This window comes from Bos indicus x Bos taurus, chromosome 3 (assembly GCF_003369695.1).
Source record: "Bos indicus x Bos taurus breed Angus x Brahman F1 hybrid chromosome 3, Bos_hybrid_MaternalHap_v2.0, whole genome shotgun sequence".
NCBI classification, from domain to species: domain Eukaryota; kingdom Metazoa; phylum Chordata; class Mammalia; order Artiodactyla; family Bovidae; genus Bos; species Bos indicus x Bos taurus.
The window spans coordinates 102,445,953-102,472,734 of record NC_040078.1 but is presented as its reverse complement, the minus strand read 5'-3'; the positions used below and the strand labels follow the sequence as shown (position 1 = coordinate 102,472,734).

Here is a 26,782-nt window from a genome sequence, read left to right as displayed (position 1 = left end):
GAAAGATGTGTTGAAACAAGTAAACATACAGTGTTAACAGATGCGAAATAAGAGTAAAGCTGGATACAGGAATGGAAGAGGAGGTAGTAAGCAGTGTTGTCCCTGAGTTGACTCTTGGATGTGAGGGAGCCAGTGTGCAGAGAACTGGGGAAGAACCTTTCAGGTAGAGGGAACAGAGGTGCAGAGACCTTGAGGTGGGAACGCGCTTGGCACGAGTGCTTAGGACAGCAGGGAGGCCAGCGTGGCTGGAGCGCAGAGCTCGGGCCGCTTAGGGAGGGGTGGTTGGACCCGAGGCTGCCAGGTACTCTGTGATCTCATTTGCATCAGGGGCAAGTTCAGAATGGGAAGAAGGGTGATATGAGGGCCCCAGAGACAGCAGAGTCCTTGTAATGAGGAGCTGTGTCATAGACAGCTGAGGACATCCAGGGAACCTCAGTCTTTGTGCTCTGACCCTAAGGGTAGAGCTGGTGGGAAGGTTTGTGTGGAGTATTGTGTGGGGGCTCCGGGCCTGCTGCACGTCCACTTTGATGTGCGTCTGGACTATGTGGATTAGTAGGTGCTGTCTGGCCAATTCCTCACAATAGGGAAGTCACAAGAGTCTGGGGAGTTTGGGGTGAGACAGGATGGTTGGTTGGCATAAGGACCAGTTGCTTACTGTGAATGAGGGAGGAGCTACATTATGGGGGAAACGTGACACTAGGTTTTCCCATGTCCTGGCCGGGGTGTGGGTATCTGGAAAGACCTATGCCGTTTACCTTTCCATTCTCATGCCTCTCTTTCCCTGGTGAAGAGGAACCAGCTTATCTTGGTCCCCATTTGCTAGGCCTGTCAGCTCAACATGGGCATAACCCAAGCCTCTGTTTTTTTCCAGCGTGCCAAGGGGGCCTTGCAGAGCATCACCGCAGGCCAGAAGGTCATTAGCAAGCATAAGAACGGGCGCTTCTACCAGTGTGAGGTGGTAAGGCTCACCACTGAGACCTTCTACGAAGTCAACTTTGATGACGGCTCCTTCAGCGACAATCTCTATCCTGAGGACATAGTGGTAATGTCTGCGTGGAGCTTCTTGGGCATTTTGGGATGGGGGTATTTCTAGGTTTGACTGACCGTGTGCCCACCTGCCTTTTCTAGCCAGGCCCATGGATCCATCATTTGGCCCCCAAACAGAAAGAAGTGTTTGTACTGGTCTTTCTATACAGAGAACATTGTATGCCACTAGGGTACCCTGGTTTCTCTAGAAGCTTGTAGGAAGCAGTGTTTTCTGCAGTAATTTGAAACATGCTTGTATTGCTCAGTTGGTAAAGTATCTGCCTACAATGCGGGAGACCCGGGTTCAATCCCTGAGTTGGGAAGATCCCCTGGAGAAGGAAATGGCAACCCACTCCAGTACTATTGCCTGGAAAATCCCATGGATGGAGGATCCTGGTAGGCTACAGTCCACAGGGTTGCAAAGAGTCGGACACGACTGAGCAACTTTGCTTTGCTTACCCTTAACTCATTGGAAAAGACCTGATGCTGGAAAAGATTGAAGGCAAACGAAGGGGACGGCAGAGGATGAGATGGTTGGATAGCATCACCAACTCAATGGACATGAATTTGAACAAACTCTGGGAGATAGTGGAGGTCAGAGGAGCCTGGTGGGCCACAGTCCATGGTGTCGCAAAGAGTCAGACACAGGTTAGTGACTGAACAGCAACAGCAACAACCTGTGAAGGTGTTCTGATGCACTGGATGAAGAGCCCAAGCTTTGGAATCAGATCAGTGTGCCAGTACCTGCTCAGCAGCTGTGTAATTTCTGGAGAATTATCCAGTTACCTCTTTTCTACCATGCCCTCTTGGTAGATGTGTGGAGTGTGCTTTTGGTTCTTTACAGTTGAAGGCTTTGGAAGCTGAATAGAAGCTGCTTGGAGATAACCCTGGCCTGACTGTGTTACCAACACCTGAGACACTGGAGGCCCGGCCTGGACTTGGTCCTGGGTTTTCTGGCTCAGGACTCAGCACTCAGTTCAGGTTTCCCCTGTTGCTCGTCTCTCTGTCCCCATTCCCCCACCCAACCCCCAGCCTTTTCATGTTAGACTGAGCACTAGCATAGTGGGACGAAGCCACTTCTTCCTTTAACACGTCCACACACATTAGCAACTTAGCTAAAGATCCACTCATTAGTTGTAAGGCAGAATTCTATGTATTAGCAGCAGAGATGGTATCAGGTGTGTCTGTGGCAGTAGGCTAGCTATGCTTTGTGATGCTCTTCCAGTTTGGCAGGCACTGGGCTAGGTTCTTGACTCGGGGCTCTGTCAGACTCGGGTAATGCCAACTCAGAAGCAGGAGGTATCTGCAACTTAGAGAACTCTCAGGACTCTTAGACATTATTACTGAGGACCCTAAAGAGCTTTATGTGGATTATGTCTATTAACCCTTGCCTGCCTGTGTTATCAACAAGGTTCATTATTTGCTTGTGATTTTCTATTGGCTCATTATTAGTAGAAATTAAAACTGAGATTGATTTGAAATAGTCCATTGTTTTTAACAATTTGAAGTAAAACGAAAAGTATTAGAGGAGTGCCAGTTTTCTATAATTTTGCAAACTCCTTTAATGTCACAGCTTCATTTTGTTGGAATATATTGTTTTGGTTAAAGTGTATGAAGAAAACTCTGTCTCACATAGATAAGCAGTTGAAAAAATGAGTATTTAAATAGCCTTCCAGATGATTGTGTTCATTCTCCTTTGATACTGCACCAAACCTCAGTGCAGTAGTTAGCTGCAGTGTGGACTCTGAAGGCAGCTTGGTGAACATGCTCTCTTAAATTCTGTTGGTCTGTCTTACACTGAGAATGGATCTTTCACCCATGGTGATTGTGAACCCTCATCCATGTTGGTGTAATGGGCTATGCAGATCTTTCAGGTATTGTTAAATTTTATTATACAGTACCAAAAAACCACTTTAATTTGTAGCACGAATCTCAGAAAAGTCTTTAAATTTTAGGGAGCATCAAGCTCATGGTGGTGATACGACTTTTCTGAAATTATAACTTGTGCTTGAAAACTTAGGTTTTATTACTGGCAGTACCGTCAACCCGTTTTCCTCGAAATGAAAGGCTCACTTCATTCATTTTCAATATCTCTGCCAGTACCCAAGTCTGAATAACCTGTTTGTCTTTTTTTTTTTTCCAAATAAAACTAGTGTTTCACAAAAAAAGCAGTTACTTCTCACAACTCAGTTACCCTGTGCTTTTTCTCAGGACAGCCATCATGCTTCAGTGTGCAAAAGAAAATGTCTTCTGAGTACTTACACATGTACTTAAAGATTGTGGTTTAACAAAATAATTTTTTCTGCTTTATCAAAGGGACATTGTTACGTGGTTACAGATTTTCCTCTTTTGTTCCTACATCATGAGTACACAGTGGCTAAGAATGTAGTAACAAGTAGTAGACCTCAGGGTTGTTGCTTCAATATGTGCTGTGGTGCCAGCAATCGCACACTTTTAGGTGTTATGCCGTCACTGCAAATGTCAGCACAGTGAAAGAGACTCATGTTTTAATGTTATTGTGAAAATTATCATGCCCTTGCTTGCTCCCTGCTGGTGGCTCAGGAATCTCCCTAAAGTGTGCAGACCATACTTTGAGAACTGCCGTTATCGGAGGAAAAACTGAGTATCCGAGAACTTAAGTGATTTATCCAAGATCAATATTTGTCAAAGATCAGATATTTGACTAGTTAAAACTGCCACCTCAGATTCTTTTGTGGGGCAGTGCTTTCTATTTAATTGTTGAATTCATAACACAATATAGTTACTGTGTAACTAGTCAATAATGCGTTGGCAATACCATATAAAGCCATTTCTATTCAATAAATGAATTGGCAGTAGAACCTTCCTCTTGTCATGAGTGGAAATTGGAAAGAGCAATTAGAATTTTAGATGTTTGGCATTTTAGACTCTGTCCCATTCCTGCTCCAAGGTGTATTTTTTGGGCCACGTCCCCAAGCACCTTCTCCCATTTCTGCCCATCAGACCTTTGATTCAGCTGCCATGAGCATGCTCACACACTGACCAAATTATGTAACAAGCCCTCTACTGGGAATGCAGCGAGGGTTCCACCCAGCCTTAGGGTGCCCCTTCTGCAGGGAGTCAAAGTGCTAAAGTTTTTTGCCAAGTCCCATGGTAGGTGGTCTTTTATTACTTTCCTGTTAAGAACCCCTCTCTTAAAATAGTGGAGTGCAGTTTGAGTGTTTCTTCCTGGCAGAACCCTTAGAACTGTCCCTTAGACAGTTGAACGGACATGAGAAAGGTTCTTGATGATGGTAGTTGTCTTCTACATTTATTAAGGTTATTATAGCTGCTTTTTTTGTCACCTGGAACAGCAGCAGCCAGCAGAGATAGCAGGTAGACTAGGACTTAAGCAGGTCTCTCAAATGGACCTCCCTTTCACCCTTCTTCTTACTGTTCCCTCAGAGTCAGGACTGTCTCCAGCTGGGTCCTCCTGCTGAAGGGGAAGTAGTCCAGGTGAGATGGACAGACGGCCAAGTCTATGGAGCCAAGTTTGTGGCCTCCCACCCCATCCAGATGTACCAGGTAACCAGAGGCTTTGCTGGGGATGGGGGGAGGCTGCTGTTTGGTTAGTTAAGTGTTTCCTCTTGAGCCAGAGGCGGGGCAAGTCTTTGCTCTTGGGAGAGGAGAGCTTAAGGTATTGGTCACAACCCTTTTCAGAGCTGGGGCTACCCTGTGTCCAGTCTGCTGGGTATGGCTTCAGTGTTCTAAACCCTTCCTGTGTCTGCAGGAAATGGCAGGAAATGGCCAATGTGCATGGTGGACCAGGGAGCGACAGGATAGCTTAAGGCCTTTGTTTCCTTGGTAGGTGGAGTTTGAGGATGGCTCACAGCTTGTGGTTAAAAGAGATGACGTGTACACGCTGGATGAAGAGCTTCCCAAGAGAGTCAAGTCTAGACTGGTGAGTATGTTTTCTGTGTGCCCTTGGTTCCCCTCTGGGAGGAAGGGAACAAAGCAAGGACATGATCCTTTGTTTTTGCTTCGGGAGGTGGGGGCATTGGCCACAAAGTGCTCGTTTATTTGGCTTGCCTATTCTTCTATAGTCAGTAGCCTCAGACATGCGCTTCAATGAGATTTTCACGGAGAAAGAGGTTAAGCAGGAGAAGAAACGGCAACGAGTTATCAACTCAAGGTACCGGGAAGATTACATCGAGCCTGCACTATACCGGGCCATCATGGAGTAGGGGTGCTTCCGGCAGCTGAGAGAGTCCCAGTCATCAAGGCGAAAGCACTCTGGGGTTCCACAGCACAGCAGACACTTGGAACTCTGAAGTCTCTAAAGTGAATTGTAAAATGAAAAGGAATGAACTAACCGACCCCATCATCTTCTCACCCTGCCCTCATTGCATTCCGCTGTGGTGCAAGGATGAGCCCTTCTTGGACATGTGGCAAGATGCTGAGCTCCCAGCTGATGGGCTAAGCACTGGAATGCTATGGCTGCACTGGCCCCAGTCTGCAATGGGTCGACTGTGCTGGCTGGGCTGGTTACCCTGTTCCTGGCCTCGGACTTAGCTTCCTAACGATCACCTGCACCAACTAGGCAGAGGTGCTGGTGCTTGCCCCCCTAACCCCTTTTGTATTTATGTGTGTGGGTGTGGGTGTGTGTGTGGGGTGTGGGTGTGTGTGTGTGTGTGTCGGTATGTATGTTTGGTCTGGACCAGCTTCTGCCAGCCCCTGGCCTTTACTTTCTTCCTTGCCTATTCAGGGCAACAAAAATGTGAAATTCTGCCCTCAGCTGAGCTGAGTAAGGGCCCCTGGGGGTTGGCTGGAGATGGCTGTGGCATCTGTCTGTCCCTAGAACTGCCTCAAGGGAGTGGTGGCAAAGCTGCAGTGATGAGATGGAGATGCTGAGGAAATAAGCCAGCTGTTTGCCCTCTCTTGAAGAAGAAGATAGGATAATCTGGGGGTGTGTGCCCATTATCACTTGAGGCACAGAGCACCTGTGGACACAGTATTAGAGGGTGTGGGTGGGGAATAATCTGAAGGGAGATCTAATGATGGAAGCAGGCAGAGCCTGGCGAGTGATTCTGTCAACAGAAAATTGCAATCATGCAGGGGTTGGGAGGGTTAAGATGAACTGGGGCCACTGGAGGCCAGGGGCAGGTTTAGATACGCCCCTTGGTCTAGGAGTGGGAGGGAGCTGATTTTGGGGGTGGGGGTGGGACTGGAGGGCAACACTGAAGGGGTTAAACAGGTTTTTGCTCCTCATGAATTTGTTTGCCTGGGCCCAGGATTGGAGGGCTTCACACTTATACCCTGTGTATACAAGAATCAGATTTATAATACTCCCCGTTTTTTTGTTACGTATGAACGCTATAAACCAAATTATTTTGAAAACTGGTGCATCACCTTGTCCTTAGCAATAAAATGTGTTGAGCAGAGGATTGGCTGTGTCTGCCCCAAGGAGCCTGATGGCTCAGGGTCAGGCCGGGAGTGTACCTAGAGTCCACAGGCTCTGGAGCAGGGCCATGCCTTTTAAGAAGGCTCTTGAAGGCCCTCCTAAAGAGATGGACTCTGTCAAGTTCTGGTCCTTTGGCTCTGTGAAGGGGACCTGGGGAGAAGAGGCCCTTTGGCCGAGAGCACGTCCTTTTGCTTCTTTTACCTTAGAGATGGGATGGAAAAGCTAATAGAGGGAGAACCAGACCACTTCCACAACCTGTAGAAAGAACTGAGTTTGATCTCTTCTCATCTCAACCCCACTTACTAACTTCATTGAGCAGGTGTAAGTTTATACCAGTGTCTGTTCCATAAAAACTGTAGAATCAGCTTGAAAGAAGGCAGGACATTTTAGGTACTTGAAGAGCAAGAGGTTGCCCCCTGTCCCCCTTCCCTTGGGTCCTGAAACCTTTCTGATCTGTCTGTAGTTGGTGAGACACTTCCTGGAGGACGACCCAGTTCCTTTGACCAGCGGTGGGTTCCTAAGGTCCGGGTGGACAAGGATAGAGCAGCAGCAGAGCAGGGAGGGGCTGGTGAACTGGGCACAGCAGAGCTGTTCCAGCTGGTCTAGTTCTTGGCTCTGGCCAGGTGTGGGAGAGTCTTGGGTCAGCTTAGCAACTCAACGCTGCTTTGTGTCCTGGGGCTTGGGAGATGGCTGCCACCTCTGGTGTCTGTGGGGAAAGGAGGAGCAGCAGGTTTCAAAGATTCTTTTCTGTTCTGCCAGTCTCCTGGGGCCAAGAAAAGGGAGGTTGACTCTTTTGTCCAGCACCCAAGGATTCTCGGGGGAGAGTGGACAGAACCAGGCCTTAATGGATTGGCAAGCCCTGGGAACACACATCTTTGGAGGGAAGGAAACTTTCCCGAGACTTGGCAGGGTCTGGGACCTCCCTCCCTCTCGCTGACCTACCATCCCCATCCGTGCTTCAGGACAGGCAGGAAAGTCCCTGGTGTAACCCCAGCTGTTCCTTCTCAACAGCTGATTATTTTTCTAGAAATTTTTGTTTTGGTCGAATGTAATAATCCCCTGGGAAACTTAAAGTTTAAAGAGGTGATGAAATTCAAGTCCCACAGAACAGGCCCTTGTGCCTACAGTCAGGCCCAGGCCTCAACCAACTCACCGGGCTCCCCTCAGAAGCCTTTTTGTCAGGACAAACTGCCCATCTTTGGTGAGGTAAAGTCTTAGGGTTGGCAACCAAAGATCGCAACCAGACAGTTCTTCCTATCCCGTAAATTCGCGCGAGGGGTAATTGTGTTTTAAATTGTGCCCCAGTAGGGTGGGAGAAAGCTGGGATCTCCGGAGCTGCGACGGGTAGACGAAACGGGGCGGATAGGTCCTGGAATAGAAACTGTAAAGGCTATTAACGTGTGAGGCTGTAAAGTAGTAAGAAGGGCAGCCAGCGACCCCTGTACGCCCTCACTCCACAGGATTGGGCAGGGTTGCCCAACCTGTGGAGGTCCACAGCCTCGGGTCTCAGCCTGGGTCTGGGGCGGATGCCTGCGTCCCTTGGCGTGGAGTGACCGTGGACCCCTGTCCCCCTCACGACCGAGAACAGGCTCTGGAGGGATTATCTCGGCGGACCGTGAGCCCTGCGGCCGTCAGAAACCTACATCCCGAACGCGCACCCCCCAGAGTGTGAAGCTGCGAGTGGAGGATTCCTCCAGTCGGCAGTCGGGCTCCGGGGAACCGGGAGGGCGCGTCGGCGCGGAGGCAACAGGGCCGGGCGTCGGTCCAGCAGGCCTGGCCGGCAGGAGTGTCCAGCAGGCCTGGCCGGCAGGACCGACTCCCCGCCCTGCCAGCAGCCCTGGTCCGCGCGGGGCGGGGCGGAGGGGAGAGAGGGTCGCGGGATGGGCGGGCTGCAGAACTCGGGGCTCCGGTGATAGCGGGCCCCTCTGGGGTGCGCCCGCCCACTGCTCGCAGCGCAGCCCCGCATTGGTCATCCCGGTGCCCCGCCCGGCTCCCGCGCGCCGATTGGCCATGAATGCCCGACCCCCGGCGAGGGCGCTGAGGCGGAGAGCCGGATTGGTGGTCCCGCCGTCCCAGGGTCGCGGCCGCGCGCTCCGCCCGCGGCTGCGTCCCCACTATGGCGGCGCCCAGGCGACCCACCGCGTCGTGGGCGCCCGCCGGGGTCCCCCGCGGCTGCCGCCCCCGCCTAAGCCGTCGCCCCCACCTTCCCGCCCGCGTCGTCCCTGGCGCCGCCTCCCCCCTGCCTCCTTTCCCGCTGCGGTAAGGACCGGTCCTGCGCGCGTCGGGGCGGGTAGTCTCCGGAGTAACGGTCGCCGCCACCCTTTCCTCCCCTCCCCCGCTACCCGTGGTTCCGGGTCGCCGGGGCGCAGCGCCTGAGCGCGCTGGTGCTGGGGAAGGAAGGATCGCGCGCGGCCCAGCGGTCTCCAAATGATGAAGTCCGGCTCAAACTGGGGGCTCGGGGAGGGAGTTCGGTCCCACGGAGACCTTGCCTCGATAAGGGCTACCAGGCCTCGGGGAAGAGGACGGCTGGACTCGGGCTGAGCGGTCTAGGTCACCTGCGCGCGAGACTCCGCAGCGCTGCGCACCTGGGTGCAGAGGAGGGACATGGTCAGGCGGGCCTTCGCTGTGGGAAGAGCAAGGAAAAGTGGAAAGCCTGAGTGGGATCAGCAGCGTACGGGTAGCGGTTGTCATTGCTTATTGCTCTACCAGCTGCCAAATGTTCCGGGAACCCGGGTCAACTTGACTGACAAAGTACGCCTCTTGCTTCGTTTCACCTGGCACTTCTCCCCATTGTTTACTCTCTGATTTTGTTTGCAGGAGGAAATATCTTAGTGATGAGAGGAGATTTGATTAGGATAGTGTCCCACGAATATTTTTTAATTCCTTTTTGTAAGCGTGCTCGTTTTATAATTCCTTAATAAGGACTTCGCTTATGTTTGTGTTTCCGGCACAGAGGAGGAAGGAGAGAAACTGAACTGAATCATTGTAATTAATTGAGAGAGGAACCAATGAAGGCACCTGCTATTTTGTAACAAACAAGCAACTTACAAACTTTTCTGTCGATACACTTTGAATGGTCTATACTATAGGTAGTTGAACAGGAAGGTAGGTAAAAAAGCACTTACTGGGTTCCTCAAAGTAAATAAACCTCATGGAAGATTAGGGTTATTTCCAAGTCAGAATCACCTTTGAGTGCTGATCATTGAAGTGTTAGGTATATCTTCAAGTCAAAAAGATTCAAAGGAAGCTGGCACAAAAATTTATGATCGAAATGGTGTGTTCAGACAATCTCTTAAGGCAATAGCAGTTCCTAAGAGTAAAGATTCTTAAGGATATTTTGAAACATTAAGTGATGAAATCTCCCTGTTTCACATGTCTAATCATGATTTAATAAAAGTAAATTATTAATGAAAAAGATGTGCGTATTCTTAGAGACTAAGTTACTTTGGATTATCAATAAAGTATCTGTTGTGTACATGTTGTGTGTAAGGCAATGTAACTGTGGGGACCTCACAACCTGTATTGTATGAGACTTGTTCTGATGAGATGGTTTGTGGATAAAGGGCACACAGGAAAATGATCGTTAATAATATGGTCTCTAGAATTCCAGGACAGTAGGTACTATGAAAATTCTGGAAAAGGAGAAATCTGTATGTTTGAGGAAGGTTTTACATGAGAACTGAGGCTTGAGTTGAGCTGTGAACTCAACTAGGTATGCATGAGTGATGATGAGAAGGGAGAACTGAGGAAATGAGAAAGTGAGGATGGGGAAGGTGGCAGAGGAGAACTGAAAACACTCGGGGGTGGTTCCAGGAGGTTCTTATTGGTAAAAGTGGGAGATAAGGTTGGTGGTATCAAATCAAGGAGTACTTTTGTCCTGCGTGAAGCACAGGGTAAACAAGAAGTAGTTCTTCAGATGAAACTGGAGCTTGCTATTAGAAAAACAGATGGCAGCACTTTATTTGCCCTTGTCACTTTTCTGAGTAACCTCAGCTATTTAGAATCATGGTCCTCTGGCTACCTAGCATCTGCACCTCAGGATTGATTCTTGCCTTCCTTTCATCTCCCCCAGGTGTTAAGTTGATTGCCAGTTTTAATTGCTACAACCTCCACACTGTTTCTAGTATTTGCTTCTTTTGGTTCCTACCATCATTATACTGATCTGGGGCCTTTGATACCTTTCCCTCTTATTACTGCAGAAACCCTCTAACATCCCCCCTGCCTCCTTTCATCTATCCTGTGTACTATCATCATTTCTAGGTAATTCATTTCCCCAACCTAGACTTTTACTTTTTATTTATTTTCCCCCATCTTTATCAGATTTAATTGACACATATAACCCTGTAACTTTAAAACACACAGCATTTTGATTTGATACAGATATGTATTGTAAAATTATTACAATAAAATTAGTTAACATCATATAATTACCTTTTTTTGTGGTAAGATCAGTGGAATTATACCTTCTTATACATTTTCTTTCTTTTTTAGAGTATAATTGCCTTACAATGTTGTGTTAGTTTTTGCTATAAAGCAAAGTGAATCAGCTATATGTATACATATATCCCCTCCTCCTTGAACCTTCCTCCTACCCACCCCCAGCCTAGGCTTTTAATGGCTTCCTACCTTCTGTTGAATTAAGCATAGCCCAGCCTGGTCTGGGCAGTATGGGTAAACTCATTTCTTGCTATTCCCTTTGATTTTACAATATTTTCCAAGTCTGGAACTGTTTGTTCTTTGTTGTCTATGCTCACTGTCTTTGCTCTTGTTGCTTTTTCTGTCCTAAATGACTCCTTGGAATCTCTAAGTGTTGGTTCTTACCCATTTGTCAGGGCCATTTGATGGGAACTCTCTTTGTGAAACTCCTCTGTACTTATCTCCCCATCGGCATGGAACGCAGTTCAGTTCGGTCTCTCAGTCATATCCGACTCTTTGCGACCCCATGGACTGCAGCACGCCAGGTCTCTCTGTCCCTCACCAACTCCCGGAATTTACTCAGACTCATATCCATTGAGTCAGTGATGCCATCCAACCATCTCGTCCTCTGTCATCCCCTTTTCGTCCCACCTTCAATCTTTCCCAGCATCAGGGTCTTTTCAAATGAGTCACTTCTTCGCATCAGGTGGCCAAAGTATTGGAGTTTCAGCTTCAACATCATTCCTTCCTATGAATATTCAGGACTGATTTCCTTTAGGATGGACTGGTTGGATCTCCTTGCAGTCCAAGGGACTCTCAAGAGTCTTCTCCAACACCATAGTTCAAGAGCATCAATTCTTCGGTCCTCAGCTTTCTTTATAGTCCAACTCTCACATCCATATATGACTACTAGAAAAACCATAGCCTCGACTAGATGAACCTTTGTTGGCAAAGTACTGTCTCTGCTTTTTAATATGCTGTCCAGGTTGGTCATAACTTCTTTTCCAAGAAGTAAGCATCTTTTGATTTCATGGCTGGCAAACCACTTCAGTATTCTTGCCTTGAGAACCCCATGAACAGTATGAAAAGGCATGGGACTAATTCCCCCTTTAAACAGTTATAACACTAGAATCTGCCTTTTTGCCCCAATTGCCAACATAAAACTGAAACTTTTTCAAGACATGAATTATCTTCATTTTCTAGCACAGTGTTTTGTACATAGTAGGTACTTGGTAAATATATTTTAAATTGAACATAGCTTTGAACCAAGATAGATGCAAAGAAAATTCTTTGTGCAAGCAAAATGTTTATCATAAAATCTTTAATAAAGCTACTTATGTGAGAAAGCGGATGTATTGGTCTGGATAGCTTGGATTAGGCTTCATTAACAAAAACCCTTAAGACTTTAGTGGCTTAACAGAACGAAAGTTGACTTCTCATTCATGCCACATGTCCAGCAGGACTACATGGGTGACTCTGCTCCTCTCAGTTACTCAGGGATCCATGCTGATGGAAACTCATCTTAATATGGTTTTCCATGACCATTTTGATCGAGTGGAAGATGGTGACCAAGGGACACTGGATTTTAAAATATCTGACCTGAAGTGGCACATGTCACTTTCATTTCCATATCATTGGCTAAAGCAAATCACATGGCCATGCCTAATTTTAAGGAATGGCAGGGAATTGCAGGCCTAAGCATGTGCCTGGAAAGCAAAGAGCCCGAAGTGACTGCTGGACAGCACTAATGACTGCTACATCTTCTATGAGCATCACGGCCCAGCCTGTGGAAGATTAGAGGTAGCAAAATCAGATGCACTACTAGAGAGAAACATACTGACAATAGCAAGAAATGAAGCTCTAACGAGGCACGGAATGAGAGTGGACAGGGAAGTCAGAGCTCCACTACAAGCACTGTAACGCTTGTAATGTAACAGGCTGAGGCTGTTGGTATGAGGGTAAGTGAAAGTCATTCAGTCGTGTCTGACTCTCTGCGACCCCATGGACTGTAGCCTGCTAGGCTCCTCTGTCCATGGAATTCTCCAGGCCAGAATACTAGAGTGGGTAGCCATTCCCTTCTCCAGGGGATCTTTCCAACCCAGCGATCGAACCCAGGTCTCCCACATTGCAGGTGGATTCTTTACCGTCTGAGACAGTAGTCTGATTTTCCAGTTATTCCTTAGGGCATTATTATTTTATGGCACCCTCAGAGATGAATTCAGGAATGGTCCTGAGGCATCCATAAAGAATTAAGTTTTATTCAAGATACACAATTTAAGAATCCAGAAAGTGTATAATAAGGTATATTTTTACTTGAATGGTTAAAAAGATCCTAGTTCAACCTTACTGGTTTAATTTGGTTTACCTAAGACTATCAAACTTTGGTATTTGGGGAGGAGATTTCACTTTTGGGCTTCCCTGGTGGCTCAGATGGTAAAGAATCTGCCAAAGAAGGGAATGGCAACCAAATCCAGTGTTCTTGCCTGGAGAATTCCAAAAGTGAAAACAGGGTTCAAATGTTGCTTCTGCCATTGATTGTCTAACGTTGGGCCAGTGTCTTGATTCTGGAGTCCAAGTTTCCTCATCAGTGAAATGCATAGGGTGGTTATGAGTTCATTTTCTATAAAGTGCTTTGCCCAGTACCTCGTTCAGAATAGGCACCCATGGTCATGATATTCATTGGCAGCGGCCTCAGGATTTGAAGAAACTGAGAAATCAGGTAAGGAAATCCCAGGATTCCCTACCCTTTTCTACTTCTTGGCGTCCTGCCACACTCTTTCTTTCTCACCTTTCTTATTTTCACACGTATCCTATTTCGTTTTTTACTTGGTTGTATACGTGTCTGTTTGTTCTCTGTACTAGGTCCTCTAGTCATCCCACAAGTAGTTGTTGAACGTGAGCTCTCTACTAGGCTCGGTGCTCAGTCACGGCATTGCAGATACAAAAGGCATATCCCAGGCCTGAAAGAGCCTGTAGTCTGGTAGGACCAGAAGCCAGTGAACTCGCAGTTAGAATACATTGTACTGTGCTGTGTTTGGGGGTCCTGTGGGATCTCCTAAAAGGGAACCTGATGTCACACAGGGAATATAATTAATGATTTTCCCAGAGAAGCTCACACCTACCTAAGTCTCAGATAACTAATTATTAGCTGAGTAGATGTAGGTTTAAAAGACTTTTCAGGTAGGAAACAATGTGTGTAATGACCTAGAAATACAAGAGAGTGTGGCTGCATCCCGAAGATGCTTGAATGGCAGGAGAACAGTCTGTCTGGGGAGTGTGTGGAGGCTGCAGAAGTCAGACTGTGAAGGCTTGTGAGTTCAGGAGTTTATCCTGACTGAGGAGGAGCCACTGAAGTACTTGAAGGTGGGAGATGACTTGATCAGCTTTTCCTTTTAGGAAGGTCAGTGTGTGTGGAGACACCAGAGGAATGAATGTCCTGTTTCCCTGCCATGGAAAATTGTGAGATTTGCAACCATAGTACCATGTCTGCTACACAGAATCATAAAATACCTCTGAATGAGGAGAGCTTAGAATAAAGTGAGGCTGGAGGGAAGGTTCCCAGTTAGGCTGTTGCAGTAGTAGGAGGGGTGTGTACATGTCCTGCCTGGGGTAGAGTCAGCTGACCAGGGTTTCCATCACGGCTTCACCAGTGTCTACGATGTGACCTTGGACAGTCTTCAGAACATCTTGTGTCATCTTGGTTTTTCAAACTGGTAAAATGGGATTAAAAAGTCCCTACCTTGCAAGGTTGTTCTGAGTATTTGAGAAAATAGATGTAAAAAGCCTGCTCCTGTACTGTTAGACACTTAAGGGACTTCTTATAATAAAAATAATAGTTTTCTTAATGCTTAGTATATTCCCTGGTTCATGGTAAGTGATTGTTAGCCTAAATTCCCACCACCTGACATAACCACTGCCAACATTATGTTTTTGTTTTTGTTTTTAATACATCTTAAATGATTGAAATGCTGAATTTTGTGGGTTGGGCATGAGGGAATTATCCTAAGATCAGGAAGAGAAGAGTTAGTCGATATTAATACCATGGCAATTTAAACATTCTTCAAATACCAACAAATTGTATATGTTTATTCACTGTTCCCAGCCCTCACCCAGAAGTGGTTCATACATCTGCATATACTCTTGTCACTAATGTTATAGTGTGCTCACTGCCTGGGGTGTTAAAATACATGTGCCTCTCTTTCAGCCTGTCATCATCATTGTGACTCTGTCCCCCTGAAATTTTGCTCCTCCTCAGTCTTCTTCTGAATATATTTGTAAAGATGATAATAGAGGTTTAATTCCAATTTGTTCTCCTTTCGGTTTCGCCCTTGTTATCCAGGCTGACAGGAGTTCCTCCCCTATGAACTTCTACACAATTTATGTTATTCTAATTTTGTATTATCTATCGCCTTGTCTTACAGAATTTGTCTATGTCAGTAAATTTCTCTTTTGTGGTTTTCTTTACAAAGTGATAGAAAGAAGGCATGTTTATATGTTTCTGACATGACTTAAAAATCCATGGGAACCTTGTGTTTGAAATATGTTAATAAATAGGATTTCAATATTCTATTCGTAAATTTTAAGTATATAGCAGTGGTTTTTCAGAGTCTTTGATATCAGGACCACTTTATTTTTTCTTTTTTCTCTCTCTTTTTTTTTTTCAGGACCACTTTATAAGTTTGAACTTTTATTTCATGGGTTTGTCTTTTGATATTTAATGTATTAAAAATTACTGAGATTGTAAGTCATGAGAATGCGCTAGCTCACATCCCATTAGCTGTGAGGACAGTGGTGTGGTTACATGTCATATTTACAGCCTCTGGAAAACTGCGCTGGACCCTTGTGAGAGAATGAGAGGGAACAAGGCAAATAATGTCTGAGAATTACTGTGAAAATAGTTTTAAACTCATGGATTCACTGAAAAGGCCTTAGAAACTCTCTAGGGTCCTTAGACCACAATTTGAGAACTGCTGACATGGAAACATGAGAGTTTTTATACTGGACGTCTCTACATCTTTTTGGCAACACAATAACGTAAGGATGGAAGCATTGCCAGATGTCTGTTTTCAAAATGCACTCAACAGTTTCTTAAAGAACAAAACAAACCACCCCCCCCCAAAAAAAAAAAAAAAACCACCAAACTAGTTTCCAGGTTTTGTTAAGACATGAGTCCCAGGGATGGGGGAGCCTGGTGGGCTGCCGTCTGTGGGGTCGCACAGAGTCAGACACGACTGAAGTGACAGCAGCAGTTCTTCACCTTGAAAGGACTTTTTATTTTAGGAAAATCTTCTAGGTGCCATACAATTAACAGACATTTGCCTGCCATCCCAGAAAAGTTGAAAAGATTTGGAACACCAATATTTGTAAAAGAAAAATAAGCAACTGCTCTTTAAGTCCTGGAAATCTTGTGCATACTTGCTTGGCCAGATGGTAAGCAGAGAACTTCTTTGAGGCACAGAAGTTTCATGGTTACGAACCATCTCATTGCCAAGTTTAGTTATGGTCCTGTTTGTTTAAAATAGGATCCAGCTTTTATGAATTAATCGCATTGATGGCATTTTGAATTGCATAAGCTGCACCATGCCACGGAGCAGGTGGTGAGTGATGGTACCACTGCCTCCCGTGTTGTGGAACTTTCACACTTCTTGAGGATTCTTCCTGAACCTCATGTGCCCCAAAATGTCTGACAGAGGGATTGTTTGAGGAGGTCAGTGTCCAGTGAAGTTAAGTATCAGATAAGTTTACTAACAGGAGTTCTGGTATTTTCTTCGGTGGCCATGAATTATTTTGAGTGCCTTTGAGATGCTCCTTCTCTAGACAGCAGATGGTCTGGGCTGTTGCACATGCCTCTCGCCCTTGCTTGGCCTTCCTCAGACTGTCCTACTCAAACAGTCTTTCTAAAATGCAGATATGATCTTGTCATTTCTCTTCTTAACGCCTTCACTGGCTCTCCGTTGCCAGTGGATCCATTTCTACCCCTTTAGCATGGCATCTAAGGCCTGTCTCTCAGCTTCTTCACTGCAGCCTTTCTGAAACCTCACGGACAGTTATCAGTTTCCGCCACCTCATAATGTCTGTGCCAGTTTAACTGCGTGCATCACACTGTTCTCAAGGGCAGGCGTCACACTGTGTGCCTTCTGCTGTACTCAGCTGTGGGATAATGGCTTCTGCGTGGGCTGATAAGATGGCATAGCTTCCAGCATGGTTCTAGCATAGTTATTCTGTAGTATTATATTTCTTTTCTTACCCTTTTTAAAAAAAATATGAGCTGATGAACAATATGGAACCACTACATAGGCCTAAGACACCTAAAGTCTCAGAGACATAATAGCAATGAAAGGGGACATTTATCTCATATTTTCTAATGATGTATTTTACACTTACAGGAACAGAACAATATAAAGATATCTATTATTTACCAAATAATACCATTATACTAAATCTTAATATACCATATTGCTTCAGTTTGTTTTTGTTTTTTTAAACAAAACTTGGCAGTTCCAATAAAAACCCTTTATATATTTTTCCCTGGTATCCTCTCTCCTTAACCAGAGAAAGCACTATCTTAAATTTAAAGTTTTAAAATTCACATACATTTTTATGCCTTTGTGGTTTTGCTACATCCTGTGTGTCTGTATACCATATGCAGCACGGGTTGGCAAACAGGCCTGCAGGTTTTATTGCAGCACAGCCGTGCCCATGTTTCAGTACTGTTCTCAACTGCTCTCACACTGCACCCTTCTGTTTCCCGTTTTCTGGACATAATGCCATCTTCTAACCACCTTCAGCACCAGTCCCCACCATTTTATCTCAACTGGCTCAAAGCACGGTCATCTTTTCAAATATTCCAGTTGCATTTCCTCAAGACTTATTCAAGTCAGCTTTTCCAAAAAAAAAAATTATGTCTAGAAACTTGTCCTCTGAACACCATTAAAACAAATAAGCAAAAACCCAATTAAACCAAACAGCTCCTATTCAGAAAGACTATTTTTTTGTAACAAAAAATAAAACATTCAAAACTGAGAGTTTTGTTTCCTTGGATATTTACCCATTTTCTCAGCTACTTCTCAAGGGAACAGCTGACCAGGGACAGAGTATTTTTCAGCTTTACTTATCACTTTCACTGTTTTAAAACTTTGGTGAAAGTGATAAGTGTTAGTTGATCAATCATGTCCAACTCTTTGCAACCCCATGGACTGTAGCCCACCAGGCTCCTCAGTCTATGGAATTTTCCGCCAAGAATATTGGAGTGGGTAGCCATTCCCTTCTCCAGGGGATATTCCTGACCCAGGGATCAAACCTGGGTTTCCTGCACTGCAGGTGGATTCTTTCCCATCAGAGCCACCCAGGAAGCCCTGACACCTTGGTGTTGACATCTAATTTCTATTCAGAAAGGCACTTACTGCACATGTTATATGAGTCTGGGTCCAATCAAGAGAGAGAATCCATGTACTTTGAGTAGGTCAAGTTTACTGTAAGAATTATTAACTTTAACAGTGAATTAGAGTAACATGAGATTAGCTAGTAAGAGTAAAGAAATAAACACATGGAAAGATGCTCAACATCATCAGTCATTAGGGAAATTCAAATCAAAACCACACTGAGATGCCACTTGAAACCCACTAGGATGGCTTCATCAAAAAGACAGATGATAAGGAGTGTTGGCACAGGTGTGGAGAAATCAGAGCTCTCATACACTGGTGGGAATGTAAAATGGTACAGTTCAGTTCAGTTCAGTCGCTAAGTCGTGTCCGACTCTTTGCGACCCCATGAATCGCAGCACGCCAGGCCTCCCTGTCCATCACCAACTCCCAGAGCTCACCCAGACTCACGTCCATCGAGTCAGTGATGCCATCCAGCTATCTCATCCTCTGTCGTCCCCTTCTCCTCCTGCCCCCAATCCCTCCCAGCATCAGAGTCTTTTCCAATGAGTAAACTCTTCGCATGAGGTGGCCAAAGTACTGGAGTTTCAGCTTTAGCATCATCCCTTCCAAAGAAATCCCAGGGCTGATCTCCTTCAGCATGGACTGGTTGGATCTCCTTGCAGTCCAAGGGACTCTCAAGAGTCTTCTCCAACACCACAGTTCAAAAGCATCAATTCTTCGGCGCTCAGCCTTCTTCACAGTCCAACTCTCACATCCATACATGACCACAGGAAAAACCATAGCCTTGACTAGATGAACCTTTGTTGGCAAAGTAATGTCTCTGCTTTTGAATATGCTATCTAGGTTGGTCATAACTTTGCTTCCAAGGAGTAAGCGTCTTTTAATTTCATGGCTGCAGTCACCATCTGCAATGATTTTGGAGCCCCAAAAAATAAAGTCTGACACTGTTTCCACTGTTTCTCCATCTATTTCCCATGAAGTATGGGACTAGATGCCATGATCTTCGTTTTCTGAATGTTGAGCTTTAAGCCAACTTTTTCACTCTCCACTTTCACTTTCCTCAAGAGGCTTTTTAGTTCCTCTTCTCTTTCTGCCATAAGGGTGGTGTCATCTGCCTATCTGAGGTTATTGATATTTCTCCCGCAATCTTGATTCCAAAATGGTACAGTGGCTTTGAAAAATAGTCTGTCATTTCCTTAAACGGTTAAACATAGAGTTATCATATAGCCTGGGTATATTTTGCTCCTACATGTAATGTACCCAAGAGGAATGAGAACCTATGTCCATATAAGAGTTTCTGCATAAATATGCATTGCAGCATTGTTCAGCCGAAATGTGGAAACAACCCAAATGTTTGTCATCTGACAAATGGTTAAATAAATGTTGGTATGTCCATATGATAGAATGTTACTTGGCAGTAAACAGAAGCGAAGTACTGACATGCAAAAACTTTGAAAACACTATGCTAAATGAAAGAAGCCTGTCACAGAGGACCACATATTGTTTGATTCCATTTGTATGAAATATCTATAAACATTTGCCAATTCCATAGAATAGAAAATAGTTTAGTGGTTGCCTGGGGCTGGAGGTTTGTAGGGAATGATAGCTAGTGGGTACAGGGTATCAATTGGGGGTAATAGAAATGTTCTAAAATTGATTGTGGATATGTTTGCACAACTCTGAAAATACTAAAAAGCATTAGAAGGTATACTTTGAATGGTTGAATTTTATAGTATGTGAGTGATGTCTAAATAACTGTCATATGAAGTAAAGAGAACGCTAAAGAATATAATAAACAGGTCTAAGGAGCAGCCACCACCACCGGGCTGAGCTAGCATGCCCAACAGAGAGCTCTCCAACCTGCTGCACACCCACTGCAGGCTGAGATTCAGACTTTGGTGTAGTGGACACCCCCATGAATCACTGGATTACAGATGGGTGTCTATGATGCTGCAGGGTGGGGTTTCCCAGAAATCTGCCTCTCAGGGACTGGGGAATGCTGTTTACAGAGAGGTGTCTCACCAGGCACTCTGTTAGTTCTCTTACACTGCTCAAGAGAAGTGCTGAGAGAAGCTGTTGGCTGCTGTTGCTCCCTGTTGACTGCTGTCCACTGGAAAAGTTCTGTATGTTGCAGGAGCCTACCAAGAGGAATACTGGAACCCAGAACCATGGCTTTCCTGCAGCCTCCACAAAGCTTGACATCATGTCAGCTGGCAAGAGGAAAATACTTTAAGGGCCCAGGTCCATTTTCACAGAGCAAGCAGAAAGGTTGAATTTGGAGCTAAGAGGCAATAAGTCTGTAATTCACACAGTGGGTGATCAGAACCTCAGCATACTCTTAGCATTTTAATTCCCTTTGGAGATCTTCAGGTTTTCCTTGCCACCTTGGCTGTTGTGGCTTGGAGAAGCTAGGACTCTATCTTTGTGTCAGCCCAGCTCTCTCTAATATCATTTTTGTGTATCTTCCTTTGTTGTTGTTCTATATGCTTGGTTCCCTTTTCGGACACCAGGTATACCTATACTGGATCTCCTGTGGCAGCTGTTGTGTTTTTGGATTTGGGTTTGGGTTCATTTTGGTAATTTTTTTAAGTTTTTTATTTTTCATTTTCTTTTACTCATTTTTTATCCACCAGGGCCTTCATGACTCTTACTGTGTTTTTAGCAGTTCTTAATTGTTCCCTTTCATTGAGGCTTTTGTGGTGGTATTTTTCTTTCTTCACTTTTGGCACTTGAGTGCTAATTTTATTTTAAAAATGGTGTTTTACTGTACTTTCCGTAAGGCTCTCCCTTTAATCTTGGCTCTTTGGTCTTGTTTTATAGAACCTTTTGGGAGTGGGCAGTGCTTGGAGAACTTTTGTTAATTATCTGTAATCTGTAACCGTCCTGTGACATAGTTTTATTCTGTTGTGTGGTCTTCATTTACTACACTTCCCCTTGACTCTCCCCCTTCCTTTCTTCCACTCTCATTTAGATTCTGTACTGGTTCTATTTCATTTTTGTTCTGTTGCCCCCATATAGCCTCTTCAAGTGAAGAGTTACATGATTAAAGGCAGATCATTTGAATTTGAATCCTCACTCCGCCACTTACTGGCTCTGTGATCTTAGAGAATTTTCTCTCTCTGTGCCTGTTTGTTCTCTATATAATGAGAATGATAATCTTGTAGGATTGTTAAGAAGATGCAGTGAGTTAAATCATATAAAACTTTTAGAACTCTGGCTAGTCCACAGTAGGTACTATATGAATATTAGCAATATTAGTTTATCCCTTGCATTGACTTGCAATTAGAAAATCTACAATTCTGCAATATTCTTCTATAATGTATTGCACATTAATTAACTACTTAAATCTGCTTAGCCATGCATAGTCTGAAAAGGAGGTATGCATTCAGCAAAACCATTTAAAAAACTGATGACTTTTTTAGTAACTTGTTCAGGAAGCTAGGTAATAAATGTGCATAATCACTCAGTCGTGTCTGACTCTTTGACCCCATGGATTGTAGCCCACCAGGCTCCTCTGTTTACGGGGATTCTTCAGGTATTCTCCAAGAATACTGGAGTGGGTTGCCATCCCCTTCTCCAGAGGATCTTCCCAACCCAGGGATTGAACCTAGGTCTCCTGCAGTACAAGTGGATTCTTTACCGTCTGAGTCACCAGGGAAGCCCAGATAATAAATAGTATGTAATAACTTCTAATTAGCTTGCCTCAAAATTATTCACAGGAGGTATGTTCAGGAAATACTTTGTAGTTTTTGCTCCATGTAATTTTGTAATAATTGAGTTCATATTCATCATGCCTGATACTTGAAGGTCAGCAAAATTCTAACATTTCAGAGTAAAAATTGTTCCAGGTATAGATTAGAAAATAACCACATTGTAGGATGTTTTACAAATGACAAGACTTTGGTGTATTTTGTTTCAGTGAGTTCAAATTTTTATATAATTTTTATGGTTAATTAAAATAACCTAGATTTATATACCTTTTGTACCTTTTTTTGAGCAGACTATATGTGATTGAACATTTGGTCAGTGAGCACGTAGGTTTTGAATACCTACCAGGAATGCAATGGTGAATAAAATAGACATGTTCACTTTCTGGATTAGCCAGAATATATACTTTAAGCACATTACTCATGATAAGTAAATACTTGTGATTATAAGCTCACTATGTAATGGATAGGGATATATATGTGCTGTGGGAATTTCTAACAGGGAGACCCAACTTACAGTGTGGTAAGGCTTCCAAAGACTGAGTGGGAGTTGGCTAGATGAAGTGGTAGGGTCAAGGAGGCTTTAGCCTGCCATTAGGAGACAGCATGGCAAGTTCAAAACACTGAGAGATGTTCCCTGTTGCAGATTCTTAGAGGTGAGGTCGTAAGAGATGACAAGAGAGATGGGAGGAGAGGTGGGCAGGGGCCAGATTCACCAGTCTTACAGGCCCTGTTAAGGGCTTTGGAACTTTACCCTAAAGACAGTGGGAAAGCTAAGAAGTTTAAACCTGGGAATGAAATAATATTCACGTTGGCTGCTATGTGGAAAATGAAGAGGATCAAGAATGGATATGGGAGTACCCAAAGGAAATGAAAACAGAATCTTGATGCATTATATGTACACACCTGTTTATCACAGCATTATTCTCAATAGCCATGATATTGAAATAACACAAATGCCCATCTATAGATAAATGGATTAAAAAAAGATGTGATACATACATTCAATGGAATATTCTTTGGCCACGAGAAAGGGGGCTATCCTGCCATTTGTGACAACATGGATGGATCTTGAGCACGTTATGCTAAATGAGATAAGTCGGAAGGACAAGTACTACACAGCATCACTTAAATGTGGAGTCTGAAAAGCAAACCTGTGAGAAGTTAAGAGCATAAGTGGAGGTTACCGGAGGATGAAGGATTGCGGGATAAGACTGATGCTGGTTTAGGGTACAGACTTAGCAAGTAGTAAACCCATAGAGAGCTAATGAATACAGACAATAATATTGTGCTATAATGTAATATGGCATGTATTGTTTAAATGGCAATCATATTACAATATATAAATGTATCAAAGTAACATGCTATATACCTTAAATTTATAAAGTGTAATGTATCACATTTATCACATATGAAATAATGTAGATGGGAGGTTTATTAGGAGACTGTGGTAATCGTCCAAGCAAAAGATTATAGTGACTTGAAAGATAGTGGTGGCAGTGAAGATAGAGGGATGGATGGATTCAAGAAGTATTTAAGAGGTAAAATTCATAGGGCTTGATGATTGATTATATGTGGAGGGTAAGAGTGAGAAGGAGGATAGTGTCAAGGTTGATTTCCAGGTTTTTGACAGACGCCTCTGTGAAGGTGTTGCCTTTTATTGAAATAGTGAACACACTGGAGAAAGGGGGTTTACTGGGGAAGTCTGAGACATCTGCGAAACATCTAGATGATGATACAAAAGTTAAATAGAGGAAATTCCCTGTGGCTTAGTGGTTAGGATTCTGGGCTTTCACTTCCGGGGCCAAGGTTCAGTCCCTGGTTGGGAAACTAAGATCCCACAAGCTGGACAGTGTGGCTGAACCCCGCCCCCCCCGCCCAAAACGAAAGTTCAATAAATGGAGATGGAACTGTCTTCTATCTGGATGGAATATATCAAGTTTGGGACAGTCAGCATAAGGATGGTAAATGAAGTGGAATGAGATTGTCTTGGGTGTATCTGTGTGTTAGTTGCTCAGTCGTATCCGACTCTTGTGACGCCATGGACTGTAGCCTGGCAGGCTCCTCTGTCCTTGGGATTCTCCAGGCAAGAATACTGGAGTGGGCTGCCATTTCCTTCTCTGTGGAATGAAAATATAAGAAAAACTCAGACATACAACACCTCAAGCTTCTCTCTATGGTTAAAATTGCTCATGCTCTCTCTCTTCCTCCCTCTCCCTACCTCCATCTCTCTCTCTCTACACACACACACACACACACACACACACACACACACACACACAGATTGTGTCTTTAGTATATATTTTTGTAATGTGAGCAAATTATATTGTATCTGGAGTTGGAATATAGTTAGAATATATTTATTTATTTGATCTTTAGACAAACACTTCTTGAATGGGCTGTGTACTAGGTGCTGTGTTGTTAACTGTGGGTGATTCATAGACCTAAGTTACAGATTCCGCTTTCAAATTATATGCTAATTCCTTAGACAAGATATTTTACAAGTGCTCGGACAGAGGTAAGCATGGGGTGTTACCAGAGCATAGATTGCCATAGTGTTGGGCAGTGTTTAAGGAAAACTTTTTGAAGGAAATGAGACTTGAACAGAGTCTTAAAAGAGGAGTTGGTGTTGCTAAAGACAAGACGGTGAGAAAGAGCTCTTACACCACCCTGTACTCTCTCTCAGTCTCAGATGCTTTAGAAAGGCCAAGTGATGGGAGACCTGTGGTGTCCAGTGGCTTTGGCAGTTAAGTGGTCAGTGGTAAACTTATTGAGCAACAGGCGGGAGCAGAAGCCAGATCAGATGTGGTGGGTGAAAGAGCAAATGGGGAGTGAGAAGTCAAACTCCTCCAGGGCAGGGTCTAAATTTGACTGTCTAGTATCCTCCATGGCTTGTAGTAATCCCTGGCACTTGGTGCTTGTTGCATTGAGCTTTGAACAGAAGAGAGACATTTCCTTCTTGGAGCTAAGACGAAGGCCTGAGGAGGGGATGAGCCCAACTGCTGCACGCCCTCTGCCTGCTGAAGAGAGCTGGCTGTGAGCATTTGCGGCTCTTAACCTGCAGCTTTCTGTGGCTATGCAGGGAGGCCAGGTGTGCTCCCACAGTCAGAAAAAACCAGATTCTCTGCATGGATCTGTTAGTTTTCTTTTTATTCCAATTTTTTTCTTTTTAATAGTTGAGGATATGATATTTGTATCTTTTTTCCTTCAATATGATTTCAGAAGCATTTCTCTGTCATTAAAATTTTTTTCATGAACAGCATTTTAATTGGCTGCATAATCTCTTGATATTTACTTGAACATTTATATGCACATTGGTTTAATTTTTTTTTCTTTTTTGACTTTTAATTTTGAAATCATCTCAGACTTACAAATAAGTTGCAAGCATATAACAAGGAACCCCCATATATCTTTCAACTAGTTTATTGTGGTGCCTATCAGATTTCTGCATTTTAAAATTACTCTTTTCCTCTCTGTAATTAATAAGTTTCTTTTGGGGAGATACTTTAAGATGTCCCATTTCTCAAAGTATTACTTATTAATTTTAGCATCCTTTGATGTTTCTTAGCTGAGTTATTCCTGAAATGATTGCTAAATAATTTTCTAATTACATTATTCTACATTCTTTCCACTCTAAGGAAGAGCTTTATCCTCTCCTCACTTACTAAATTCTTATTTAATGGGTCATAATCTGTTATTATCAGTCTAAATTGCCACAGATCTGGCCATTAGGAGCCCCTCAAACCGACTGCTTTATCCTTTTGACATGTCTCTCTTTGAGTACTTTCCTACCGTCAGGCTTATCTTGTGCCCTCTCTGCCTCAGCCCTGAGTTCAGCCATTCTTCTAAGGATCCCTAGTTCCTATCACATAGTGGAGAATGGTATTTAAAAACCAAGATCTTGGTGCTAGATGTGCTCATTGCTATTGGGATATGACTGCTGCTGGGCCCTTTCAGTGATCAGAGCTAGGACTTCCATGCATGTACACACACAAAAGCACACACACAGTCCACATCTGTAGTTATTTTTATGTTTTTGTATGTGTATATATTGAAAACCTTCACTTCACACTGATACCTTCAATTCCAGTACATCCCAAAAGATGCATTCTAGTTTATCTTTTCCTACTTGCTCCTTGGAAGAGAAGTCTTGACAAACCTACACAGCGTATTAAAAAGCGGAGACATTGCTTTGCTGACAAAGGTCCGTATAGTCAAAGCTATAGTTTTTCCACTAGTCATGTGTGGATGTGAGAGTTGGACCATAAAAAAGGCTGAGCACCTAAGAATTGATGCTTTTGAACTGTGCTATTGGAGAAGACTCTTGAGAGTCCATTGGACTGTAAGGAGATCAAAGCAGTCAATCCTAAAGGAAATCAATCCCGAATATTCATTAGAAGAATTGATGCTGAAGCTGAAACTCCAATACTTTGGCCATCTGACGTGAAGAGCTGACTCATTAGAAAAAAACCTGATGCTGGGAAAAATTGAAGGCAGGAGGAGAAGGGGACAACAGAGGATGAGATGGTTGGATGGCATCACCAACTCGATTGACATGAGTTTGAGCAAGCTCTGGGAGATGGTAAAGGACAGGGAAGCCTGGCGTGCTGCAGTCCATGGGGTCGCAAAGAGTCGGATGCAACTGAGCGACTGAACAACAGTCTTTTTGCACATTTGCGACTGACGTCTCCATCATTGAGAATTTGGCTCCTCTTAGTCTCAGTGTATTTAATTTGTTTGGTCAGTCCCATGTCACTGCCTGTCTTCTCTCAGACTTCTGTCACCTTCTGTCACTCCCAGACTTCTCACGATGGCCTGATGCCCCTTCT

At 44.2% G+C, this 26,782-nt stretch overlaps 3 protein-coding genes across 13 annotated transcripts in view; 2 read left to right on the top strand and 1 right to left on the bottom strand.

The window, feature by feature from the left end:
- The window catches only part of KDM4A (lysine demethylase 4A), a 40,450-nt gene extending 34,025 nt beyond the window's left edge, over positions 1-6,425 (top strand). For all 3 annotated transcript variants that reach the window (XM_027537507.1, XM_027537505.1, XM_027537506.1), the window contains exons 19-22: positions 872-1,042; positions 4,450-4,569; positions 4,853-4,945; positions 5,088-6,425. In XM_027537507.1, the coding sequence (XP_027393308.1) occupies positions 872-1,042; positions 4,450-4,569; positions 4,853-4,945; positions 5,088-5,228 (525 nt within the window). In that variant the 3' untranslated portion in view covers positions 5,229-6,425. The remainder of the gene's footprint in view (positions 1-871; positions 1,043-4,449; positions 4,570-4,852; positions 4,946-5,087) is intronic.
- A 1,196-nt stretch (positions 6,426-7,621) lies between these two features.
- On the bottom strand, positions 7,622-9,136 carry LOC113890357 (translation initiation factor IF-2-like). The gene is made up of 3 exons (XM_027538255.1): positions 9,121-9,136; positions 9,001-9,068; positions 7,622-8,866 (listed from the first exon to the last, which is right to left on the bottom strand). The coding sequence occupies exons 1-3, from the start codon at positions 9,134-9,136 to the stop codon at positions 8,018-8,020; spliced, it is 933 nt and encodes a 310-aa protein (XP_027394056.1). The 3' UTR covers positions 7,622-8,017.
- ST3GAL3 (ST3 beta-galactoside alpha-2,3-sialyltransferase 3) overlaps positions 8,477-26,782 on the top strand; it is a 213,882-nt gene continuing 195,576 nt past the window's right edge. For 5 of the 9 annotated variants that reach the window (XM_027537518.1, XM_027537514.1, XM_027537515.1 and 2 more), the window contains exon 1: positions 8,627-8,704. The gene's annotated coding sequence lies outside the window, so the exon portion shown is untranslated. Of the gene's footprint in view, positions 8,705-26,782 lie in introns of all 9 variants that reach the window. The other 4 variants (XM_027537519.1, XM_027537521.1, XM_027537520.1 and 1 more) reach the window with 4 other exon arrangements.